This window comes from Microtus ochrogaster, unplaced genomic scaffold (assembly GCF_000317375.1).
Source record: "Microtus ochrogaster isolate Prairie Vole_2 unplaced genomic scaffold, MicOch1.0 UNK87, whole genome shotgun sequence".
NCBI classification, from domain to species: domain Eukaryota; kingdom Metazoa; phylum Chordata; class Mammalia; order Rodentia; family Cricetidae; genus Microtus; species Microtus ochrogaster.
The window spans coordinates 222391-241388 of NW_004949185.1; the positions used below are offsets into that span (position 1 = coordinate 222391).

Here is an 18998-nt window from a genome sequence, read left to right on the forward strand (position 1 = left end):
CCCGACCATAAAGTGAATTTTTGAAAACTTGGTGATTCTATGTATGACAAGCTCCAGTATCATGATTCTCTTTCTTATTTTTAAAAAAAGATTTATTTATTGAATGTATATGAGTGTTTTGCCTGCATATATGTCTGCATATTATGTGAATGTTTGGTGCCCCCAAAGGTCAGAAGAGAGCATCTTGTAGTTGTTGAGAATCAAACTCAGGTCTTCTGCAGGAATAACAGTTGCTTTTAACAACTGGGCCAGGTTATTTCCCCTCAGTTGTTCTATTACCAACAAATATGGGAGTCAGATATGGGATGAAAACCCACTAGATCAAAGAAGTGGCAGAAGAGCAACCAGCTGACCTCCTCACCACACTTTTCAACTGAAAAAGGGCTGACAAAAAGTCCAAGTCCCTCCCTGCTCCTTCCTGTGCCTCTCTAGCTGTATTCTGGGTCCTCCACAGTCTCTATGACTAATTCTTATCAACTAGTTGCTGACTCTCCCCACCCCCGATCCAAGGATAACTTTATTAACACAGTCTCAGGATGTCACAGTACAATCAAATATTCCACAACATTTCTCCCTTTTTGTCTAAATAAAAAGAGAAAGTTTTGACTCTAACACATTAAAACTATATACAATAAGAACAATTATCAGGCGAGAATTACATTCACAATGTCCAGTCCATTTGTATTTGGCAAAACCAGAAAAAAATGCTCTATTGTCTATCCTATCTTGTGCAGCACACTGTACCGTGCATGTTGGTACTGCAGCCTGCAGGACCCAATGCCAAGCAAGAATGATGAAGGTTGAAGGCAGTTCTTCCCCAACAGCCTAATGTTTGGGTTCAAAGTCAGGGTCTTGTGCATGTCAGAAAACCTCTAAACATTCTGCTACTGGGCCACATCTCCAGATATGTATCATATGTAATATATCTTATCTATCAATATACGTTGGATATATATTCAGTTGTGAGATGTAATATTGGGAGATAAATGCAATTATTTCTCTTCCATGGAACTGTGAAATGGCTCTTCATTTAGTATAATATAAATCTCAAACGCTGCTGTCTCTCTAGAACCCCTCCTCAGACTGATGGCTCACCTGTGTCTTACTGCACACTATAGAGTAAAAATTATAGTAACTGTAACTATCAAGGGAGGCTTATAGACACATGTGCACATTATTGACCTTCACTTTATTTGACGTAATATACAAATTTGTATATGAAGCTGGCCACAGAGCCGGAGAGAGAATCAACACTCCCTCCTCACCTCAAGTCCAAGGTAGAATTCACAAACCCTGTCTAAATAAATATTAATACATTTTATTTTACTGTGGTACCGAAGATGAGTATCCACAATTATCTGACAGCAGCATTAAAATATTCCGCCTTCATATTTGGATAAGGCAAGCTGTTTCACACTCAACAGGAAGAGCAGGTTAAATGCAAAGTATATATGAAAATCCATCATCTTTACTGAAACAGATTAAGGAAAAGACTTGCAAACACGCAAAGTGCAAAAAGACCTGCACTTCAGAACGTGCATTTGGGAAATGATTATTTCTCATAAGATTTTAGTTTATCAATGCAATGGATTTGTTAATATTCTAAATAACTGAATACATTTTAAAAGGTTTAGCTTCTAATATTATTTACACATGTAACTCACAAAAACATGTTTTCCTTGGGGGAAACTCATTAAATCTTAGGAGCACATGGAGATCCTGAGACCAGGAAGTCTGAGAACAGCTGACCAAGACAACTCTTGAACTGGAGTCAGAGAGACAACATGGCGAAAGCTCTTGGTGCTGGAAGAGGGAAAGGAGGATAAGGGCCCAGGTCTCTGATCAGGATGGCAGATGGCTAGGACGCCAAGTCCTGGAAATTTCCCATCTCCTACAAGTTTCACTTCCTGGTCTCCCAAACTGTGTCAGATTCTTCTGCCTAGATACTTATGACGCGATGGTAATTCCCGCTCCCATTGGGTGTCCGATTTCTGCAGATGCCAGTACTAGATTCCGGGTTCTAAAAACCCGCGCAGAGCTCTTATGTTCCCCAGATCTCTAGATATGAACGATGGCGCCGCGCACGCTGCTCCTGCTGCTGGCGGCCGCCCTGGCCCCGACCCAGACCCGCGCTGGTGAGTGCGGGGTCGGAAGGGAAACGGGCTCTGCGGGGAGGGCGGGGACGGCACCAGGGAAGCCGCGTCCCCGCGTGGCCCAGCCGGACCCTCCCTCCCAATCCCCACCCGCGTCCGGAGTCCCGTGCCCTGCTCCCCTCTCGGCCCCCACACCAGCTCCGGATCCTGGAAGGAAGGTGGAGCCGCCGACAGCTCCTTGCTTCTTCCAGGCTCACACTCACACTCGCTGCGTTATTTCGGCACCGCCATGACCCAACCGGGACACAGGGAACCGCGGTTCGTCGCCTTCGGATTCGTGGACGACACGCGGTTTGTGTGGTTCGACAGCGATGCGATGACCCCTAGAGAGGAGCCTCGGGCGCCGTGGATGGAGGAAAAGCGACCCGAGTACTGGGAGCGGCAGACTCGGATCGCCAAGGCTAACGCGCAGATTTTCCGTGAAAATCTGAGGACCTTGCTGCGCTATTACAACCAGAGCGAAGCAGGCGAGTGACCCGAGTCACTTAGCCCTGTGTGGCTTGGATAACCCCAAATAGTCGACCAGGCTCATAAACCTAAGGCTACTGCCGGGACCTAAGGCTACTGCCAGGCGCATCTCCTGGACCCGACAGAGCTAGAAAAATTCTGCAGCCTCAGGGGGAGACTCACAACCAGTAGCGGTCCTCCCTTCCCTCCCTTCCTCCATGGGACGGGGCTAAGAGTAGCAGGCAGGACCAGGCCTCTGAGGCTGATTCCTTTTGCCTTCCAGGGTACCACACCATCCAGTCCATGCGTGGGTGCTATATGGGCAGTGATGGGCGCTTCCTCAGCGGATACTACCGGACGGCCTATGATGGCGCCGACCACATCTCTCTGAACGAGGACCTCCATTCCTGGACTGCTGCAAACAAGGTGGCTCTGATTACCCAGCGCAAATATGAGGCTACGAATGAGGCAGAGCACCACAGGGCCTACCTGAAAGTTACGTGCATGGAGTGGCTCCGCAGCCATCTGGAGAAGGGAAGAGAGTTACTGCAACGTGCAGGTACTGAGTGGCAGCAAACACCTGGATCCCCGTGTAGACCTTCCTGCTTCGGGTCTCCTGCAAGGTCACCTCCCTCCCTTCTGAGCTAGCCCGGGTGAATCTTCTTGGGTTCTCTCCGGGTGCGCGGAAGTCAGTTCCTGCGGTAAATGACCAGCCTCCAGCAGCCTTGGACATTACGTGGAGACTCACTGTTTTCTGCCCCCACTCCAGTGTGTTTGGAAATTTGGTCAAGCTTAGAAAAGCTCAGCCTCCCCCCAGGTCAGAAGCCAATGTCCCTTTCAGAGACTTGAAGCCTCTCACCCTGGGCTGGCTTAAACTGACTGTAGGATTTTCCAAGGTAGAGAGTAACCTAAAAGTCTGGGTTTGGGGCCTCCTTTCTCATCTTGAGTGTCCTGTCCATTCTCAGGACGGTCACATGAGCCCACTATATCAGTGAAGGTAATGCAGTCTCGGAACCTCTGAATTCTCAGATCCCCCAAAGACACCTATCATCCCAGACCTGAAGGCGACATCACCCTGAGGTGCTGGGCCCTGGGCTTCTACCCTGCTGACATCACCCTGACCTGGCAGAGAGATGGGAAGGAACAGACCCAGGACATGGAACTTGTGGAGACCAGGCCTGCAGGGGACGGAACCTTCCAGAAGTGGGCAGCTGTGGTGGTACCTTCTGGAGAGGAGCAGAGATACACATGCCATGTGTACCATGAGGGGCTGCCTGAGCCTCTGACCCTGAGATGGGGTAAGGAGGGGCAGGCTGTCAAGGGAAACAGGAGGCCTCTGGAGACCCTGAGTAGACCCAGGCCCCTCTCTTTCATTTCCCAGCTCCACCTCTTCAGCACATGGACCCCATTGTGGGAGTCACTGTTGGCCTGGTTCTCCTTGGAGCTGTGGTCATTGCTGTGGTGTGGAGAAAGTTACCAAGGAGGAAAGGTGAGATTGGGGTCTGTTTTATATTGTGAATATGCATGGTGTATGTTCGTGTGTTCCACGCTATGCGTGTATAGGTCAAATGACAACTTTGTAGGGTTAGTTCTCGCCTTCTTTGTGGGTTCTGTTGATCAAACCCAGGTCCTCGGGCTTGCAGCCTCTACCCACTGAGCAATCTGTGGAGTGTGCTTCTGAGGTCCATTAGAAGTCTGTGCCAAGATGACTGTGGCCCCGAGGACCTGGCTCCCAGCACCTACAGGTCAGAGAGCCTTCTAGAGACACTGACCTCTGAGAGGGCAGTTGGCCCTTCCTGTTCCAGCCCTGTGGTGTGTTGGTCTGTGTGAAGTTCAAGCTACTTCCCCATGTCCCAGGATTTGCTGGCTCTTTTAGGCTGTCTTGGCCCATGTCCATGACCTCTCACCTCCTTGTTTTCTACAAGCAGAAGCGGCAGCTGTGATCAGGGCACTTCTAAGATTGGAATGGCTATCCCTGAGATGCTGGCAGCAGTGTAGAGAGGAGCCCTTAGTTCCAACCCCCCATCTTCTGTGGGCATTTAAGGCGTCTAAATTTTAAAACACAGGAGAACCTGAATCAGAGCCAAGAGCGGCAGGGACAGGCCAATGTTGTGGGTTTCTGGGTTTGGAATGCAGGTGGATTAATATGCAGTGACCTGCATTTTTCATGAATTTTCCTCTACAGCATAACACTGGAACTGACCATACAAAGGTGAACACATACACAACAAACTGTCACGGGGAGCCTGACTTCTTTCTGCAACTGGCATCTGACTATGTCCATCTGTGTGAGATTCTGTCAGCAAAATGTGAGTCTGTTCAAGCTGGGATTAGGATTCTCCATCTGTCTAGAACAGCATCTAGACATGAATCTGTTTGAATTCTTGCCCCAGGCTTGGCTGATGGCTTAGGGTACAGCAAGTTGCTTCAAACTTGGGAGAGGAAATAAAATTTGAGAACATTTCAGAATCTACCTCTGTTGTATGGATCTGTTTCAGGCTGGGAGAGGAAACTGGGGATCTAAACACGGATGGGACCGTTGGCCCATCTGGTGCTCAGCCACTGTAGACTTCACCTGGGTCATCTTTGCTTCTCCCACCCGAACCTTTGATCACAAGGTCCTTGCTATGGCCCTGGGCCTCATCCTGTTTGTAGAGCCATACAGTGAAGACTGCATGCAGCAGGGCAGCCTGGCACCAGGCCTAATTTCAACCTTCAGCCCCCAACGTATGTGTTTCTTATTCCTGTGTAAGTCTTGGCCCCGTCCTTCCAGATGTCCCTTTTTCTTGACAGCAGCAGGTGTTTTTGTCAGGCACTGCCTGCTGTCTCCAGTCTTACGCACCAACTTTCATCGAGGCTCACTTCTTAGCTTCCTTCTTTCTGCAGCCTTTATGAAGGAACTGAAAGCCAGAGTTAGCAAAGGCGGCCCTGCCAGCCGCTCATCACCTGACATGAGTTCCTGCAGCCACTCTTTCGTCTACTCAGCTGCTCCTCTCCCTGCCCTCAGCCCAAGCAACCCTAACCTTATTATATGCAGCCTCAAGAATTTATGAAAGAGTCTAATTTAGATTTTTCCTTGGTTGGAAAATATGATCATTTACAATCTTCTAAGCCATGTACTTGGGTGCTGCTGCAGGTTGCAGAAGGGCTGGGGAAATAGGGAATAGCCCAGGCCATGAGCTCAGTGTGAGGACTGAGCAAGAACATTTGCTCTGAAGCCCCACGGTTAGACCAGTCACTGAACAGCACAGGCATCTCTCCTGCTGTTGGGGTTTCACTCTATTGCATGCACAGATACTGGTTTTGTTTTTACAGATCCTGCATCAAGTAAGTCTATTAAAGCCACTTTTCCAATAGCACAGGATCCCTTCAAAGTCTGTGTCACATTCTGGTCATTTTGATAACATTTAAAACATTTTATTGCTGGACGTGGTGGCACATGCCTTTAATCCTAGCACTTGCGAGAGAGGCAGGCAGATCTCTGTGAGTTTGAGGCCAGCCTGGTCTACTGAGTGTGTTCCAGGACAGCCAGGACTGTTACACAGAGAAATCTGTCTCAAAAAAAATTAAATAAATAAAACAAATAAAACATTTTATTATTACACGAAAACTTTTTATTTTATTATTAGATAAACTGTAATCTGTGATTTTTGCTGTTAATAGAAATTTGCATCAGAATACCACAAACCATGCCCATATAAGACAACACACTTGGAGCTAGAAAACATTATTTTGAATGAGGTAACCCAGACACAGAAAGACAATTATCACATGTACTCATAAAGCAAAGAAAACCAGTCTACAAGCCACAATCCCAGAGAACTTAGACAGCAATGAGAACACTAAGAGAGACTTACATAGATCTAATCTACATGTGAAGTAGAAAGTAGAAAAAGTCAAGATCTCCTGAATAAATTGGGGGCATGGGGACTTTGGGGGAAGGATTGAAGGGGGAGGGGAGAGGCAGGGAGGGGAACAGAGAAAAATGTAGAGCTCAATAAATATCAATTAAAAAAAAAGACAATACACTTATTCAATACATATGTGTCTCCTGACACTTCATTGACTGGTTATTTCCCATCTCATTTTTCCTGGGCCTTTTCTAGTCCCAGAGACATAACTCTGAAATGACCAACCAACCCTACTATGGTCTCTAAGTGTTTAAGTAAAAGGAACTGTCCCAGCTCCCATTTTAAACCATAAACTACTTGACGAAGCTTTATGAGAAAGATAAGTTGAAAGCTGGGACAGTTAAACTGCTAGGCCCCTCTAGTTAGCCAAGTTGTGAACACAAAGGAAAACTTCCTGAAGAATAAAAAATGGCTACTTCATTGTACACATGAATGTAGCACAAATTCTAATTGGTTTTAATAATAAAAACCCAGAGTCAGATATTGGGGTAAAGTTAAAGTACAGGAGTCAAGCACCAGAGGGACCTTTTACCTCCATCAAATCCTCAGACTGAAGGCCACGCCCTGCTGTCTCCTCCCATGTTATATTCTTCTCTCTGCCCAGCCATATTCCTTCCTGTCTGCACCGCCTTAGTGCTGGGATTAAAGGTGTGAACCACCACCGCCTGGCCTCTATGGCTAACTAGTGGCTTAGCTCTGCATTCTGATCTTCGGGCTGGCTTACTTGTTAGATTGTTAGATACATGAATGGTGCTGACGTGCTTCACAGCATCCATGAAGCCAAAGCCTAATGCAGAACCCGACCCTAAATACAATTCCGAAGGCTGAGATGGTTCCCACGGATGGAAGAAACTGTCTCCATGCTCACAAAGAAACACCAAGTCCTCGTGAAGAGCTAAGAGAATGAAGACAGCTGTGCTGAGTAACAGATTTTCAAGGTAGACAAAACATATAGTAGATAACTCCACTTGAAAGTTAATACAGTTAGTGACTGCAAATTGAAAATGATGCTCAAATCCTAGGGCCATTAAGAGTTACAGCAGGGAGCTGGGGAGATGGCTCAAAGGTTAAGAGCACTGACTGCCCTTCCAGAGGTCCTGAGTTCAATTCCCAGCAACCACAGAGTGGCTCACAGCCATCTGTAATGAGATCTGGTGCCCTCTACAGGTCTGCAGGCAGAACACTATAATTTTTAAAAAGTTACACTAAAGCTCTCTACATGGAGAAGCAGGTGTGTGTGTGACAGCACACCTGCTTAAAACATGGTTTCTAGGTATTTTAAATCCACTGTTGAGACCTACTGCTCAGAAAATATTCTGTTTAAAATATTAGTTTCAATGTTCCTTACTACTCCAGGGCACTCAAACATATAATTGGACTGCTGCTTCCTGCTAACTCAGCATCCTTCCTGCAGCCCTGTGGGGTCATCTTGACTTTGCAATCTTAAGTACTGAAGAGACTCATTTCAGACAGACACAGCAGCCTCCTCTGAGGTGCCCAGTCCACTCTAGATGTCATGAGTACCTGTGATGCTACAATGTAAACACTGTAGAAGCTGGTTCCAGCTCTCCTAGGTGGGTCTAGGGAAGCAGTTCTCAACCTGTGGGGATCAAACAACCCTCTCACCAGGGTTGCACATCAGGTATTATTTACATTACAATTAATAACAGTAGTAGAATTACAGTTTTGAAGCAGCAACAAAAATAATTTTACTAATAAAGCAGCAGCAAAATTCAGAGGACTAACTCCAATTCTGAAAATTTTTTTTACTGTGGGTAAAAAGCCAATAAACACCATTATATGCCATGAATGGGGAAGGGCATTTTTCTCTTAAAGATACAGCCTTGCTGGCATCACAGTGACCCTTCTGCGTCAGCATCTTGATTGCTGGAATTTGAGGAACGTACCACCACGCCTGGCTTTGCTAAGGAGACATCTTTTGTGAATGAAGACTTAGTTGACGCAGAAACATTCTGTGTAGTTTTCTTTCAATCGCCTTGCTTGTCACAGTAGTATAACCCTAGCTCTTAGAAAATCTGAGATAATCCCAGCACTCAGGAGGTAGAGACAGGTGGATCTCTGTGAGTTCAAGGCCAGCCTGGTCTTCAAGAGCTAGTTCCAGGACAGCCATGACCAACAGAGAAACCCTGTCTTGGGAAAAAAAAGAAAGAAAAAAGGAAAGAAAATGGGGCACTAGTATTACTTACATATCGCGTATGTATAGTGGCATTTCAATTATATTTTAAGAAATAAAGGCTGCCTGAAGATCTGAGAGTAAAACTGGTCAGCCTTACAGACCGGGTTATGGTAACACACACCTTCAATCCCAGTAGCCACACTAGTTGCTGTTGACTGGGGTTTCTTTCCCATCAGGTCCCACAGCCGTTTAGTCCCAAATAAACACACAGAGCTCTACATTAATCATAAACTGGTTGGCCTAGTAGCTCAGGCTTCTTATTAACTAATTCTCACATCTTACATTAACCCATTAATCTTGTCTGTGTTAGCCACATGGCTTGGTAACTCTCCCCACACACACACATGGCAGTCACATCTTGTGTCCTGCATCTGCAGAATTCCCAGAATTCTGTTCTCATTGCCCCGCCTTACTTCCTGCCTGGCACTGGCCAATCAGCATTCTATTGAACAAGTATTAGAAATAAATCTTTACAGGGTAAAACCACCGTCCTGCAGCAAGCTGCCATAGAAATCAGGTGGTACACACCTTTAATTCCAGCCCTAGAGAGGATGACAAAAAGGGAAGAAACGGCTCTTAACAGTCTCATTCTGAGAGATTCCTGGAGACAAGATCGCCATTTCAGACTGAGGTCAAAGAGCCAGTGGCTGGCTGTTTTGCTTTTCGGTCTTCAGGCTGAACCCCAGTTTCTGACCCTGAGCTTCTATTAATCGCGTATCCCTTATGGACTGTTGTTGCATTAAGTACAGAACTCCTGAGAGTGACTCATACACGGTAATTCAAACCTATCTCCCTTTTCTTTACACCTCAAAGGGACGGGGCAGGGCGGGTGGCCAGAGAAAATTTCCAAGACACAAGACTAAAGGGGGAAGGAGGGAGACACAAGTCCTCATGGCAGAAGGTACCGCAGTGGAAGAGGCCACGCTGGGACGTGTTTAAGGGGCAATTCAGAAAGCAAGTTAATGGCTTTCAAACTACCTCAAGTTAGAAACAAGGTGTTTGTGAACTGTAACAACTGCTGCAGTTTATAACCCCTAATGGCCAAACGTGACAGCAATGAAGTGAAGGGAACTTAATAATTATCAAATTTACTCTTAAAGTCACGGACTACCATAAAAGGGGAGCAAAAAGCAAAAAAAGAAAAACAAAAACCCAACAAAACAAAAAAGAATAAGAGCCGGGCAGTGGTGGCGCCGCCTTTAATCCCAGCACTCAGGAGGCAGAGGCAGGCGGATCTCTGTGAGTTCGAGTCCAGCCTGGTGTAGAAGAGCTAATTCCAGGACAGGAACCAAAAAAAGCTACAGAGAAACACTGTCTCGAAAATCCAAAAAAAAAAAAAAAAGTGGGAAAAAAAGAATAAGATAGTTTTTTAATAGTAGACTTTTATTTATTTGCCATTCGTGGTCTTAATTTTTGTTTGTTTGCTTTTCAAGACGGGGGGGGGGTGTCTCTGTAGCTTTGGTGCCTGTCCTAGAACTAGCTCTTGTAGACCAGGATCTTGTAGACTCACTAAGATCTGCCTGCCTCTGCCTCCCGAGTGCTGGGGTTAAAGGCGTGTGCCACCACCCCACGGCTTGTGGTTCTAAACCTTTAACCTCTTAAGTATGAGGGTTAAATAGGCTTGCTAGCTGTGGTAGACTCTAGCACTCTAGGTGAAGCAGGAGGATCGTGTTGAAAGCAGTCCTCAGCTACTTAGTGAGCTCAAGTGTAGCCTGGACCACACAATATGTTATCTCAAACGAAACAAAACAAAAACACCAGCATGCTGTTTGTAACCATCTCAAAACGTACAGGAACCACGAACCGCTTCCTCTGAAAGGAGGGCATCTATTAAAATCCACTCAAATGTGATGCATGCCAGCTGTTGCAGGAAGCAGGGAGGGTGCTATGTAGCAGTTTCTGAGATTAAAACCTTGCATCCAAGAGGGAAACTTCCTAAGATGGAGGCTTACAGAGGCAAAATAGGCTGTTCTAAAGAGACATGAAGTAAACACAAAGAAAACGTCCCTGAAACTGACTAGATTCCCCAAACCCCTTCCCCATGAGTCTATTAAACAGTAGAGAGTATTGAGGGCCTCTCTCAGACAAGCCCAGCAGAAGCAAATAATGCCTAGAATTAATAAGGACAAGCTGAACAGCCTGGAAGATGCTCAGACCCACTGAGCCACCAGGAAAGGACAGTCCAATCTTTTGAGCTGTTGGGGTGTACTCCAGGTACTAGCTTTGGGAGCCATGCTGGGGTGGTTTTTGGCAACACTGTGTTGTGTCTCTTTGAGTGATTTCTGCTCATGTAAGTGACCCCTCACCCATATTCCTCTAAATAACCCCAGTAAAACTCACACTTCACCAAATCAGACCAGCGATACACAAATCCGGTATATACAGGTGCCCTACCTGAGCTGAGCAGGTGTGTGTTTATCTCCCCATTAAAGGTCTGTCTCACGACAGAGGGACAGGCACACAACCTGTGCAACCGGTGGTGTAAATATGCATCCTAGCACTAACTCCTCCTGAGTCCATGACATCTGTACCATCAGACTTCCCCTCCCCATTAATTCACTCCCTTCCAAAAAAATTTTCACCACCGCTAGATTTGTGACACTTCCAAAAACAGGGAGATTTTTATCCCCAAGCTCTATTTGCTCTCCCGTGTAAACTTAAGCCAAAGAAACCGGCTTTGGTTCTCACCCAGTGTTTACTTGGATCTGGTCCGCCCAGCACCCGAGAAGCAGCAAGCCACCGGACCAGCCCAGTTCTGCTCCAAGGGAAAAGCAATTCGTGAACGTTAGCCAACCAAGAGAGCATCAGGCGCACCAGGGTCTGCAGCCTAAGCAACTCACCTACTCCGTGACCATTAAAATGCTAAAACCCTCAGCCAGTCGGAAGTGACGTGCCGGCGCAGCCTCTCGGGTCAGCCACGTAATCCGCCGCCGCCGCCTGCAGCAGCCACCCTCTCCCCAAACTGACCCAGAGACCGGGAAAGTGAGACCCCCAAGCCCATAATCCGTAGTCACTCAGGCTCTGCGGCGCCCAGCCCCACTGGGGAACAGCCTCAGACTCCGGCGCCGGCCATGGGCTTCGGCGTTCCGCCACGCGCATGCGCGGCCTTGGGTCTCCCGGGGACGGCTCGGGTCACCTGGGCGCTAGCACCGCAGCCACCTGACGCGACGGGTGCCCTCCCGTCCTTCCGTAGCCGCGCGGGCCCTCACCTCCGGCCCTCTGCCGCCACCCGCGGCGGCCCCGTCTAGGCCCCGGCGCCGCGAGCAGGCTCAGCGCCGCGCTCGCAGCCTTCCACCAGCCGCGGCGCCCCGCTTCCGCTTCCGGTGAGTATTGTGAGTCGCGCCGCGGGGCGGGGGTGAGGGGAGGAGGAAGGAGGGAGGCAGTGCTCCGGCGTCTCCGCGCCCGGCACTCCGGGACCCGGAGCCGGGAAGGTAGGTAGGTGCTGCGCCGCCGCCGCCGTGCGGGGCCTGGGACCCGCCCCTTGCCCAGCCGGCTCCTCACGCCGCGGCCCTCCGCCCCGACGAGCGCGTCAGCTGCCCGGCGTGCAACCACAGCTGCCTCCGCCCGCCTCGGGCCCGGAGGACGTTTGCCGCCCCGGCGACGTCAGCGCGTCCGGCGTTGCTTGGCTACCCCGTTCCCCCTGTCCTGCTGCCTCTGGTCTTCCCGGGTGAAACTGACGCAGTCACCGCGGGGTCTGGACTGCGACATGGCAGCGGGCATCCTACCTTCACTTCACACCTCTCCCTCATTGAGACACGCATCCTTCCTCCCTGCCAACCACGACGTGCGCCCCCTCGCTCTGGTCCTCATGCTCCCGATAGGGCAGGAGAAGATGGAGACCGGGTGGGACAGAGTTGTGGCCGGTGCTCGAGAGGGGCTTCTAAGGCGGTGATTAAAAAGACAGAAGGAGGGCGTCTCTGAAGTTAGTACTACTACTGAGACAGAGTAATGGAGGGAGTGGAAGGACCAAACCAGAGGAGCACAAGGCCATGGTCTGACTGCCCTCTCCATCATCACCACCACCCACAGCTCCAAATCAAATCCTCTCCGTTCTTCACTAACCCAGAGCCCATTTCTCTTTCATACCGCTTATTTGCCACTTAGATACGTCCTGGCCCCTTAAGTGTGCATATAATTCAATTCACTTAGGTGAGGATGCTATCTAATGTCTGTAAAGTTGGGGAGGGGAGCCGGACGGTGGTGGTGGTACACACCTTTAATCCCAGCACTCCAGAGGCGGGGGCAGGCGGACCTCTGTGAGTTTGTGGGTTCAAGGCCAGCTAGTTTTGGGACAGGCACCAAAGCTACAGAGAAACCCTGTCTCGAAAAACCAAAATAATAATAATAAAAAAAAAAGATTGGGGAGCAGCACTTAGTCAAAATCACATTCTAATGGGTAGAGAAGAAATCCTACTGATCTTAATCTGCATCTGAATTTCTTTCCTCAGAAAGCTTTCTGTATAACTAAGGCAGGCCTTGAGTTCCTGATACTCCCTGCCCTCACTTCCCCAGGACTGGGATTATAAGCGTGTGCCACCACCACACCTGGCAAATTTCTTTTTAATTCCTAGCCGGTACACTGAATATCCATGGAATTAATTTTCAGTAGAGACTCGCTGCTGAATGTTTAGAATGGACTTACCAAGTCTCTTCAGAAATGTTACTGCCCTCCCTCTGCTCAGTAGTATTCTCTGAGGGTTGAAATGTATTTTAAGAAGTAGTTTTTTGTTTTTGTTTTTTTAAGCCGGGCGGTGGTGGTGCACACCTTATCCCAGCACTCGGGAGACAGAGCCAGGTGGATCTCTGTGAGTTTGAGACCAGCCTGGTCTACAAGAGCTAGTTCCAGGACAGGCTCCAAAGCTACATAGAAACCCTGTCTCGGAAAACCAAAAAAAAAGTTTTTTTTTTTTTTTTTATGTAGGTGCAATGCTTATGTATGAAGTTCTTTAAAAACGTAATAGTAATAACGAGTCCCAGTACTGCTGGCCAAAGCTCCATTAAAAAAAAAACTCTTACTCTACAGTAGCCCAGACTAGCCTCATCCCTATATTGATCCTCCTGCCTCACAGTGAGCTACCAATCTCTCTTCCCAGCCTTCCCTCCCTCCCTTTAGAGATCTGTGTCGTCAGGCTCCCCACCTTGACTTCAGAAATGCTGGGGTTCTGGGTTTGAGCCACCACATCAGGCTCTTTTTCATCTTTAGAAAAAAAATCTGTCAACTTAAAGGAAGCTTCTGATTGTAGTGAGAAAATAGAGGTGAGAGAGATCTAAGGACTGCTTTTGTTTGCTAAATCAGAAAAGGCAAGTGAATTGATTAGAAGTCACAAATACCGTAAACAGAGCAACAGGTCTACTGGAAGAGAAGGGAAAAATACCAAGATGGGGCTCAGTCTAGAGTTATGGCTCACTGGGAGCTGACGTCAGGATAGGAGTGCAAAAAAAAGGTAACCTTTTAACAAATACCTTTCTCTTCTCTCTCCCCATCTCCAAGTCAAATAATGGCCGAGACAAGTCTGATAGAGGCTGGAGCCTCTGCAGCCTCCACGGCTGCCGCCCTGGAGAACCTGCAAGTGGAGGCAAGCTGTTCTGTGTGCCTGGAGTATCTGAAGGAGCCAGTTATCATCGAATGTGGGCACAACTTCTGCAAAGCCTGCATTACCCGCTGGTGGGAGGACCTGGAACGGGACTTCCCCTGCCCGGTCTGTCGGAAGACATCGCGATACCGAAGCCTCCGGCCCAATCGACAACTGGGCAGCATGGTGGAAATCGCCAAGCAGCTCCAGGCCGTCAAGCGGAAGATCAGGGATGAGAGCCTCTGCTCCCAGCACCATGAGGCCCTGAGCCTCTTCTGCAATGAAGACCAGGAGGCTGTCTGTTTGATATGTGCCATTTCCCATACCCACCGGGCCCATACCGTGGTGCCATTGGATGACGCTACACAGGAGTATAAGGTGGGCATCCAGACACATGACGCCAGTGTGGGGAGAGAGTACACACTCCGAGTAGAGGGGTTTAAGCTCCTGAGGCAAGGCTATCTGTTCCTCTATGTTCTCCTCAGAACTATATACATGGGTATTCAGTGCATCTGGTCAACTGTCCTCCACAAGAACAGTAAGGAGTACCCAAAAATTTCTGTGACTTATTGCAAAACAATTGAGTCTTCAGAGTATTGGTAGGTATGGTTTTGGAATATATCAGAATTTTTGGTGTTTTTTTGTTTTCTTTAGTTCTTGGTTTTTGGTTTTTTTCAAGACAAGGTTTCTCTCTGTAGCTTTTGGAGCCTGTCCTGGAACTCAGTCTGTAAACCAGGCTGTCCCCGAACTCACAGAGATCCACCTGCCTCTGCCTCCCAAGTGCTAGGACTAAAGGCGGCACCACCACAGTCAAGCCATATATCAGATTTTAAATAAATGAGTGAAGCCACATAAGATTCTGAAAAATAGTTTGGAAGAACTGAAAAGTATTTTGATTTCTTCATTTCTGCCTGTTCGCTCAGGATGGTTTTCCCCATTTGTTGGAAATAGCTAACATTATGTTAAAGTGCTAAATCCAGCAGACTAAGCTGAACCAGCCTGCGTCTTGTCCATGTAACGAGTATCGTGACATTTAACATTTAAATCGCTAGCGAGGGCACATGGTAGCTGTTTCAGTCATAAAATTCAAAGATGGCACTGTCTAGAATTTTCATTTATTCTGCTTAGTTAACAAAATCTTGAAAAAATATTTAAGGTAATTTACAGCCAGGTTTTATTTTGTCTATAGGTGGTTAGATCTGAATGGAAGCCCAGGTGACAAAAGGCTATCAAGACAGGTGGGGGGTGGGGGGTGGGGGTGGGCTGTAGAGATGGCTCAGCGGTTATGAGCATTGCCTGCTCTTCCCAAGATCCTGAGTTCAATTCCCGGCAACCATATGGTGGCTCACAACCATCTGTAATGATATCTGGTGCCCTCTTCTGGCCTGCAGACATACACACAGACAGAATATTGTAAACATAATAAATAAATAAATTAAAAAAAAAAAAAGACAGGCCGGGGGTGATACACACTTATAATCCCAAGACTCCAAAGGTAGAGGCAGCAAGGCGCCTGGGAGGTGAGGTCATCCGTGGTTTGTAGCCAGGCCAGGCTGCTGGAGACCTTACCATGAAACAACAACAATACACAAATAAGTAAAGGTTGTCTCCTGGCTGGAGGAGGGGACTGTTCTTTTTTTTTTTTTTTAAAGATTTATTTATTTATTTATTTATTTATTATGTATACAACATTCTGCCTCCATGTATGCCCACATGCCAGAAGAGGGCACCAGATCTCATTATAGATGGTTGTGAGCCACCATGTGGTTGCTAGGAATCAAACTCAGGACCTCTGAAAGAGCAGCCAGTGCTCTTAACCACTGAGCCATCTCTCCAGCCCCGGGACTGTTCTTGATGTACATACCCTGCATGAATTCGCAGCACCACCAAAACAAACCAAAAAGAAAAGAATAAATCAAGTAACTTTGAGTGTAGTAGGCAGTTGTCTGTAAGAAAACAGAGTGGGAAAGGAAGCAGGTGATAACAGCTAGACTACTAGATTCAGGGGAGGACAGTCAGGTGTGCCTCAGACCTGAGGGGGACGAGCCAATGGCAGGAAAGGGGGTCTATAAAAGACCCAGTTCTAGGCGGGGAGGGGGTGTGGTCAAGAAGTGATGAGAGCAGAAATCATATGATTTAGGGTGGGGAAGGTGTCTTGGTCCTAGAACATTTGTCCTGCATGCCCGAGGACCTGGGTCGGTCTGACCCTAAGTACTTCAAGGGAAGAATAATCAGGACTGTACAGATGATTTAGCAGTTAAAAACATTTACCATTCTGGCAGATCACCTGAATTTGGTTCCCAGATGGTCATTCACTGTTGCTTATAAATGGGTTAAGCTCTTAAGGAATGGATGTATCGACTAACTCCAAATGTCTCCTCTCCTGCTCTCTCCCAACCTTCAGGAGAAACTGCAGAAGTGCCTGGAGCCCCTGGAACAGAAGCTGCAGGAGATCACTTCCTGCAAAACCTCCGAAGAAAAGAAACCGGGGGAGCTCAAGGTAGAGCAGGCAACTGCTGCCGTCACTGCTTGGCTGGGTGTTTGCCCGTGAGCGGGTCTCTATTAGTTAATTGGAAAACTGCTATTCTCTCAGAATATTTCATTAGGTATTGGTCGTTAAACCCTATACTTAAATTACTTGTCATGAGTTAAATACTGAGAAGGATATAAGAAATGAATGAGCTGTTGAGATGACTCTGTGCAAGCATCAAGACTTGAAGCCCACATGAAGGTAGAAAGATAAAAATGAACCCACAGAGATGACATCTGAGTTTACATACTCATTGTGTGTACACACTCTGTGTGTACAATAATAAATACTGCTAAGTCCAGGGAGTCCGCGCCCCAGTATTCTCCTCCCACCTACAAACAAGGAAAGAGGATCTCCTAAGACTACAGGGATGGGAGCTTCTTAGAGAGGTTGGAGGACAGAGAATTTGGGAAGTTCACCAGGAGAGAGGGATGAGCTGAGCAAGAGCTCCCAGAACTGCTCAGTGACCTTTTGTTTGTTTTTAATTACTTTTAGTTACTCTTTTTTTTTTTTATTTTATGTGTATGGGTATTTTGCCTATGTGTATGTCTGTGGACCAATCCCTGCCTGTTGCCCAAAGAGAGCAGAAGAGGGCCTCAGATCCCCCAGAACTGGAGTTACCAATGGTTCCAAGTGCCATGTGTGTGCTGGGAATTGAGCTCAGGTCCTCTGGAAGAACAAACAGCCAATGTTCTTAAACTCTGGAGCCCCACAGAACCACATTCTGTTTTGTTTGTTTGAGAGACTCTCACTATATAGCCGTGGCTGGCCTGGAACTCACTATGTATACCAAGGTGGCTTCGAACTCACAAAGGTCCACCTGCTTCTGCCTCCCAGGTGCTTGGAATAAAAGCGTGCACCATAACATTTGGCTTAGAACTACATTCTTGTAATTAAGTAATCTAAGGTAATGCTGATTCATTCCCAGAATGCCTTCCCCTTCCTCAGCCTTCAGCTTTGGAGTTCTTGGTAAAATACCTTGACCAAAAGTAACTAAAGGATGAAGTTTTATTTTACCTTGCAGTTCCAGAGGGAAGAAGTCTATAATTGAGGGAAGGCAGTGTAGCAGCAAGAACAGGAAGTAGGGTAGCCTGCCCCCAGTGACATACTTCCTCTAGCAAAGCTCCACCTCCTAAAGGTCCCATGACCTGGGCCGAGTGTTCAGATACATGACCTATGGAGGGTATTTCTCCTTTAAACTATGGTAATATTTGAACCAAAGTATGGCTGTTGTCTTTAATTATAATTTTTCATTTTAGTGGTCTTTAAAACTGCAATTCAAAACATTCCTTTTATGACTGTTTGAATTTGTCCTCCGCCCATTTCCCACTTTGCTTCCCTCTTTCCTCAGCCTCCAGACTCAGTAATCCCCTTTAAAACAGTTTGTAGGGGCCCAGAGAGATGGCTCATCAGTTAGGAGCACTGACTGCTCTTCCAGAGGACCCAGGTTCAATTCCCAACACCCATATGGCAGATCACAACTATCTGTAAATCCAGTTCCAGAGGATCCTACATCCTCACATAGATAGACATGAAGGCAAAACACCAATGCCCATAAAACAAAAGTAAATTAAAAATTTTCAAATTATAAAAACAATTTATAAAAGCAGCACATACATATAATCCCAATACTTAGGAAGCCAAGACTGCAGTTAAGACCCTGTTTTAAAAAAAAAAAAAATTAAAATTTTAAAAAGTGCTTAAGAACTGAGGGTATGGCATCAGTTCACCAACACTGCAGACAAAAAAATATTAAGCTTATGAACTGGCCATGGATGGTGCACACCTGCAATCACAGAGGAGGCTGGAGCTGTAATATTTCAAGCTCCTTACACAAGTTCATAGCCAGCACAGGCCAGCCTGGGCTGTGTAGTAAGATGTTATCTCCTGGGTTCGGATGGAGTTTATAATTAGCTATACTGAAATCAAAAATTTTAACAAAAAAGTTCAGATAAGACAACCTACCTATATAATTTAAAGAGACTGTCGTATCCAGTAGCATTATAGAGTGATAGTTAGTTAGTTAGTTAGTTAGTTAGTTAGTTAGTTAGTTAGTTAGTTAGTGATGGAGCAGAGCTTCACTGAGTAGTTGTGGCTGGCCTGGAACTACGTAGACAGACTTGGCCTTGAACTCATAGAGCCCTGTCTACCTCTGCCTTCTGAATACTGGAATTAAAGGTATGCACA

General features: G+C 47.0%; 1 protein-coding gene and 1 pseudogene across 6 annotated transcripts in view; both read left to right on the plus strand.

The window, feature by feature from the left end:
- Nucleotides 1-18998, plus strand: part of LOC101986833 (E3 ubiquitin-protein ligase TRIM39) — a 112984-nt gene that overhangs the window by 84346 nt on the left and 9640 nt on the right. For 3 of the 6 annotated variants that reach the window (XM_005370722.3, XM_026777843.1, XM_026777842.1), the window contains exons 1-3: nt 11960-12031; nt 14200-14659; nt 16686-16781. The exons of 1 other annotated variant lie outside the window; for it this stretch is intronic. In XM_005370722.3, coding sequence (XP_005370779.2) covers nt 14207-14659; nt 16686-16781 — 549 coding nt within the window. In that variant the 5' untranslated portion in view covers nt 11960-12031; nt 14200-14206. Of the gene's footprint in view, nt 1-11959; nt 12144-14199; nt 14660-16685; nt 16782-18998 lie in introns of those variants that run through there. 2 more of the 6 variants (XM_026777841.1, XM_026777840.1) reach the window with 2 other exon arrangements.
- On the plus strand, nt 2052-5983 carry LOC101987305 (annotated as a pseudogene).